Raw genomic sequence first — 8,125 nt, 5'->3', positions numbered from 1 at the left:
GCATAACCGATCCAACTTTAGATTCGGACCGGCTGGACTACCGGTTCCCGGTCCAACCGGTCCGACCGGCCGGGCCGGTCTGGGTTTTAAAACACGGATTTCACCAAATAATTAATTAATGAAGAAAACAAAAATCCCATGAACTATCCACACAATTTCACCCTTTCACCAAACAATTAATTAATGAAGAAAACAAAAATCCCATGAACTATCCACACAATCTGTCGCACATTTATCCTCTGGATCTCACAACACAAAATAATTAACAAGAAGTTTGTTGAAAGAGAAAAAGGAATAATTAGAGTTAAGAAAGATTAAAATATTTGTAAAATATAAAATTAAAATAATTATAATTAGTCATGGACAAAATTAAAATAAATACACAATTATTTACTAAATAATTATGTAAATGACGAACTAAATGACATGATAATTTTTTTTATATTTTTAGTTTAAAATTCATCATCTCAAATTAAACGTCTCAATTTTTAAACGAACAAAGTAAAATTCTTAGTAGAAAATTGATTCATGGCTCCTAGTAAATTAAATAATATGTATTCAGATTTATTATCTCAAATGAACCAGGCTAGATTCACGTCAGAAATCACAATTATTGGAAATGAATAAAATGAAACATATATACATATATACTTTTAGACGCTGCATAAACAGAAAAAACTGGAACAGCTCTTAACCCTGCAATGGAGGAAATAAATACTATGCTTCCGTAGCCAGATTCTTTAAGAAGTGGGTGTGCAAGTTGACTCAAATGATAAACAGACTCAAAATTGGTTCCCATTATGGTTGATACATCTTCTGCACTGTAATCAACTATTTCCTTTGTTATATTTGTTGCTGCATTGTTCACCTATAACAGAACCCCTAATCAATTCAAGTATAAAGATCTAAAAAATCGAATCAGAAAATGAAGAATCACATATGAAGGTTATTAAAAATAGCTAGCTAGTATTAACTATGAGTAACAATAAATATATATAGAGAGATAAATGGACACATGGAACGTGTTATGAGAAGAAAAAAAAAATGATAGAATGTTACTAGAATATTGAGCTTTCCATGAAAGATGGAGCAAACATCTTCCATTAATTTTTTACGTTGGTCAGAACATTGTAAATCACATTCTGAACCCGTCACATTAAGTCCCTTGTTTTTCCACTCTTTCAAACACTTATTAATATCATCTTGATTACGGGCACAAATATGAACAGTTGCTCCAAACTCTGCTAATTCTTCAACAATGGCATGCCTAATTCAAAATGAGGAATCAATGAAGTGAGTGAAAACAAATTAAGGTACGAACCTTTAATTAGAAATAATATTAATGTAAGAAGAATTAAGAGAAACCAACCCAATGCCTCGAGTGCCTCCTGTCACTAGAGCCGTCATCCCATGGAGTGACCATCTTTTATCCTTCATGCTCAACTTTGTTTCGGCCATTATTTTTTGTTGTAATATATGTTGGTAATCAATGAGCTCCTTAAAAGGAATGGCAATACAAGTCTTTATAAAGAAAGACAACCCCAAATAGCCAAGTAGTTATACACTTCCAAGAAATGGGAACCAAATTCTTTCTAATATATATGCTGATTCATAAGGAATTATAATATTTAAGATTATCTAATAATTTCTCTTTTTTATCTATCTATAATTTATTATAAATTATAAATTTTGTTGAGTCGAATATTTCATCATAAAATATTTTAATAAAATTTATCAAAAATTTGTAATTTTTAATAATATTTTAATCAATAATCAATTGTTAAAAAAGATATTACTAGTATTCTTCATTTCTTTGTATAAGAGTTTCTTTTTAAGGTTCGTCCATAGAGTATCCACTGTCGATAACAGTGACTAATCTCTTCGCTAGGTTGGAAGCACCTCAAAGGGTGGAATAGCTGGCCCCAAAATTTATCAAAAAAAAAAAACATATAAAAAAGTGTGTTAAAAAAAGTTGTATGATAGAATATAGCTATTGTTAAAATTATCTAGACTTAGCACAGTTCTTAATTGATCTCGCCATGAATTTATATTTTTCTTTATACGTTAAATTAAATAAATGTCTAATTAAGCTTTTTTTTATAGTATAATATGGTACAAAATATTTATGTCAAAAGTGATGATTAATGTTTAGTTAACAAAAGTTATGTTTTGCAATTGCAAATTAATTATTTGTATAATTTTATTTATTTTTTTATTTTTTATTTTTTATTTAAATAAATTTAATAAATTTAAATAATTTTAATAATGAGTGAATAAATATATATAATAAATTTATTTTAATAAATGATATTTTTATAAAAAAATTTATAAACTTAAGAATATACTATTGTAACTAAATATGAAAGTTTTTAATTTTTGAAAATTAGTATAAATATTTTTTGAAATTTTTATGGTAATCGAGCATATTTTTAACTATTTTTAGAAATCATGATTTTTGACATTTGTAATTTTTAAAAATCATGCTTCCTAATATTAAAAAAATTCTCCATTATTAAATATTCCTTAAGTAAGTCATGTCTATAAATAAAGAAAAAAAAATAGTAACAGTTTATATAAAAAAATTATAAACATATATAAAATAAGATTTTCTTTTCAACAATGTCAATTTTATAAAAAAAAAATTACTCTAAATAAATTAGTCAACAGAACGTACTTAAACTCTAAATAAATTAGTGAAAAGAACGTACTATTTTCACTTGTGCTGATTAATATCGTTTCTAATTAAGTCTTTTATTCAATTGTTATAAAATATATGGTGAAAAACGTGTACTCTTGATTTTCTGTTTTAAGCCATGTCATAGATTGTGTTCATTAAAAAAGTAAAATATATGTCAAAGATGTTAGGCAGTTCCTTGAAAAATGTAGAGAATCTGAACATGTTCTACAGTCATTCAGTGGCTGGCTACTTGCCTGAGTATACTGCCATAATTAAAGGGCTGTACTATGGTTGCAGTGAGGCTTCTCTTGTTCAATAATTATATGGTGTTTGTGGACCACAAAATTTACAAATTTAAGAAATTCTAAATTTTTAAAATTTAAATTATTTTGATTTTGATTTTTTTTAATAAATATTTTATTTAAATAAATTAATTTTTTTTAATTTTAAATTATTAGATTGAATATAATAATTTAATTTTATCATGATAAATTGATTTTAAAAATATTTATATATTGATATTTTTAAATTAAATTTTATAAAAATAAATATTAATTAATTTTTAAATATTTAATAATTTAAAAATTTAATATTAAATAATATTTAATAATTTTTAAAATACTGTTGAATATTCAATAATAAAAAGCATGAAGAGATAAGATAAAATATATAAGTGAAATAAGAAAAAATATTACATTGCTCAATAACTTTTACTAAGTATTATATTGTTCAATAACTTTATATTAAATGTGAATTTTGTAAATCTAACCATTAGATTAAAATTTATTTACTCTTAGATCATATATACAAGATTTTATATTAATCCAAGATGATTTTATACTTCATTCTTACAAAATAAAATTGACGAAATAGATACATTTGATATAAACATATAAATTAATATGAAATTATAATTTAATAGTTATATTTACAAAGTTCACATTTAATATAAAGTTATTGAGCAATGTAATACTCAATAAAAATTACATCGGTGTTATTTAAATTTTAAATCCTCCTCACTCACTCTCTCTTCCTCTCCCTCTCCCTCTCTCTCTCTCTCTATATATATATATATATAATGTAATTTTTATAATAATAATAATAAAAAAAATTTATTTGATATTTTTAAGTGAAAATTTATATATATTTATTTATTTTAAAAATATTGATTTCCAAAATGTAATAATAAAATTATTTATAAAAATCATAATTTCAATAATCATAAAATAAATAAATATAATAATACTAATAGTAGTTTTTACTTATTATTTTAAATAAAAATATTTATAAAATATTAAATTTATACTCTATTTCTTCTTTATCAAACATATTTATTCTATTCTATTTCTTATCTATTTTCATACATTTCTTTCTTTTCTCTTCTTCTCCCTTTATTTATTTCCTTTTTATCCAACATAAGCTTACTATTTTGTGAATTCGCTGTGAAAAATTCGAATCCACATTTAGACTTTTTGTTGTGTATTTTCTATATACAATTTAGTCGGTTCTCCATAATCGAATTCTTAATGACTATTTTTAAAAGAATTAAAATTTAAATTATATTGTAATTTTTAAATTTTAAATAGAAAGTTTTATTCAATTTTTAAATATTTATTTTATTATTTCAATGATAAAATTTAAAGTAAGTTATATTTATTTTAGTATTTTGAATATTTATTTTACTATTTTAGATATATGAATATTATATTTATATGTTAAAATATACGATTGAGTTAATTACGCTTATACTTCATAAAATTTTACAAAATTGTATTAACACTCCTTATTTTTTAAAGCTTAAAGTAGTTTCCATTATAGATGGTCATAATGTAATGTTTTTCAAATAATTAATGGTAATTAAAGTAATATATAATGAGTGTTAGTATATTTTTCAAACAATAAATTAAGGAAGTTTATTGTAAGGGTAAAAAATGTAACGCCTAATTCTAATACCCAAATTATACAATATAAAATTATAATATTTTCGCAATTATATTATTAACAATATCTATATATTTATTTAATAAAATTTAAAAGTAAAGAAAAGAATATCTTGTGAATTTAATACATAACATATCGTTCTAAAATATTTAGAATAACGTATTATTTTACACATTATTCATTTTCCTTACTCTTTTAATACAATATATATATATTCATAACGGAAAGAAAATTACAATTAAAATAATATGATTGACAAGTAAAGTTATAACAGATCCATCAAATAGCCTCCAAATTCCAATTTCCTTCCATGTAGGACAGCAGTAACAATAACAGCAAAATGATCTAGAATCTCAAGTTGATCCATCTATTTATAATATATTTAATTTTAAAAAAAAAAACAAAGAAAAGAAAGGAGTAAGAACAATATCCAATAAATACAATAATTCGAACGAATAAACATAATTATTTATAAATAAAATTTTAACATATATATATATGTAAATATATATATATATACAGATTAAATATTAGATTTTCTTGATACAATAAAATTTGAATTATACTTGTAGTGACTAGTCAGGATAAATGAGCATCATTATAACACCAACCAAAAATTATTCCACCTCCATTTCTTACTCATTTAAATCCCCAAGGTTAAACCTCCAGCTACAAATAATTCAAACTTTATCGTCTATGGCCATAGAGTATTAATTATCTTTAAAATGAGTAAAAGACATTTTAACAAATTATATTAATCATAAAAAAATTACTCAAAATAGATTTAAGAATAATCATAGAATAAGTAATAGTAATTAAAGGTTAAACAAATATATGAGGTTAGAAACACCCCACTAAATAATAACGTAAATAAATAAACATAATAATTAAAAGTTAAGTAGTTAGATGAGGTTAGGAACACCTCACTGAATAAATATAACAATAACATAGTAATTAAAAGTTAAGTAGTTAGATGAGGTTAGGAACACCTCACTGAATAAATATAACAATAACATAGTAATTAAAAGTTAAGTAGTTAGATGAGGTTAGGAACACCTCACTGAATAAATATAACAATAATATAGTAATTAAAAGTTAAGTAGTTAGATGAGGTTAAGAACACCTCACTGAATAAATATATAAATATAGTAATTAAAAGTTAAGTAGTTAGATGAGGTTAGGAACACCTCACTGAATAAATATAACAATAACAGTAATTAAAAGTTAAGTAGTTAGATGAGGTTAGGAACACCTCACTGAATAAATATAACAATAACATAGTAATTAAAAGTTAAGTAGTTAGATGAGGTTAAGAACACCTCACTGAATAAATATATAAATATAGTAATTAAAAGTTAAGTAGTTAGATGAGGTTAGGAACACCTCACTGAATAAATATATAAATATAGTGAGGTTAGGGGCACCCCACTAAATAAATATAATCAAATAAATGCATAAATAATTATACATAATAGTATATAGAATTTTAAAAAGATAAGGTTCTCCTCCCCCTTACCTAGATAAGTAGGAGTTGAAACTAGTGCAATATCTCTCTAAAAACTTGGGCAGAATCTCTTCCTCTTTCTCCTTAAACGAGGCACTAGAGCAGAACCTCTTTTTCTTTCTCCTTCTCTCTCTCTTACTTTCTCTCTCTATTTCTCCAGAATTTCCTTCTCTCTAGAATTCTGAATTTTCAAAACATGCCCCTATTTATAGAAATTTTGAAGTTACTATGCACTATGCACTATTCATTAAAATAGTATTATAAGTTACTATGCACTATTCATTAAAATATTCAAATTAATTATAAAATTGAAGTGCCACCCTTAGCAGCCATTTACTATTCACGTATACGTATACGTGAATAGTAAAATACGTATATGTGAATAGTAAAAATATGTATACATGAATAGTAAAAATACATATATATGAATAGTAAAAATACGTATAAAAATATGATAAACTTTCTAATAATCTCAATAAATATTTAAAATTAAAATAACCTATTTTATTTAATAAAATTTGGAATATTACAATAATAGTAATTACCATTTTGAAAATTGGGATGTTACAATACTTCCCCCCTTTTAAGAAATTCGTCCTCGAATTTCCGCAACGAAGAGGTTTGACTATGACTTGTTCAAGATTCTTTCTAAACTTCCTAGGAAAACCCACAACAAGGTCTAGACACATTATCTCATTTCCAAATAGGAACATCTAAAGGCTACAAAAGTCCTAAAGGCTTCTGATGTTTTGTCTCAGACTTATACTATACTAAATATGAGTACACACCATCCTCTATTCCTCTCTACACTTAAGGCCACCAAAATATCTTTTTAAGATTTTGGTACATCTTAGTGATTTCTGGATGGATACTAAGAATACTCTTATGTCCTTCTTCTAGGATTGCTTTATTAAACTCTAGCACACTATGAATGTACAACCTATCCTTAAATCTTAAAATTCCATCCACTCCAAATTTAAACTCACTCTCCATACCTTAATTCAACTTCTCTACTTCTATTCTCATCTTAGACCATCACGCTTCTGCTGCGCCACTCTGATACATTTTAGTAACTCCTAAATAAATGTGAAGAGTATTCTTATGTCCTTTCAAGTTTACTTAGCATTCAAATTTGCTCCTTAAAACAATATTGATTCTACTCAGAAATGATTATACGTACTACTACCAATCTTCTCTATTTGATTCCCTAAGAAAGGATCTGACTCCTAGGCTTCTCTAATCTCATCCATTAATTTACTAGTCACTTTAAATATAATCAATTCAATGCTCCTAAGGATAATCTCAAACACCAATCATAAGTCTTAAATTCTTCAATCAAATCCAACCCTTAAATCATCAAAAGTGATATATCAAAGATCAACATAATTAAGGCGTCTGTCACAATATTAAGATTATTTCTAAAGATTAACCACCTAAGTGTAAGTTCACTACATGTACATATCAGATCTCTAATTTCACCACTCCATTTACACCCAAGTTAAACTCTTATTCATCACTTTATCTTATAGCCTCATATCTTATCACCAAATGAATCAACTAATTATGCTTTTCCAATTTCTTTCAAGAATTCACTTGTTACTCAAGTCATACCTAGTTTCACACTACTAGGAGTAATCTAAAAAAAATCCATTTCTCTAATCATAAAGGAAGATAAATATAAAGGTTTACTACTCAAAACATCGGTTGCCATAATGGCTTGGCCGAATAATCAATAAGATCAAAATCTTATTTCTCAACGAATTCTAACTATTTCTTTTGGTTAATAGATATTTAAAGCTATTATGATCGCTAAATACCTCAAGCTTAGAATCATATACGTAGTGTTTTCAAATCTTAGTATTCATATTAAAACTGCTAACTCAAAGTTATGGGTAAAGTAATTCCTCTCATGAATTTTCAGTTGCCTAGAATCATAAGCTTCTACCTTTCTTCTTGCCACAATACTCTTCCTGATCCTATCTTTAGAAGCATAACTATATACC

The 8,125-nt window shown here is 25.0% G+C and overlaps 1 protein-coding gene across 1 annotated transcript; it reads right to left on the bottom strand.

Annotated features, from left to right (window-relative positions):
• Positions 1–260: 260 nt before the first annotated feature.
• LOC145957088 (tropinone reductase homolog) lies at positions 261–1,582 on the bottom strand. The gene is made up of 3 exons (XM_083073310.1): positions 1,370–1,582; positions 1,060–1,267; positions 261–868 (listed from the first exon to the last, which is right to left on the bottom strand). The coding sequence occupies exons 1-3, from the start codon at positions 1,456–1,458 to the stop codon at positions 611–613; spliced, it is 555 nt and encodes a 184-aa protein (XP_082929436.1). The 5' UTR covers positions 1,459–1,582; the 3' UTR covers positions 261–610.
• Between the last annotated feature and the right edge of the window lie 6,543 nt (positions 1,583–8,125).

The sequence above is a fragment of the Cajanus cajan genome, chromosome 4 (genome assembly GCF_000230855.2).
Source record: "Cajanus cajan strain Asha chromosome 4, NIPB_CcT2T_4, whole genome shotgun sequence".
Taxonomy (NCBI): domain Eukaryota; kingdom Viridiplantae; phylum Streptophyta; class Magnoliopsida; order Fabales; family Fabaceae; genus Cajanus; species Cajanus cajan.
Note: the sequence above shows the minus strand (reverse complement) of the source record. Positions and strands in the feature narration are given on the sequence as shown.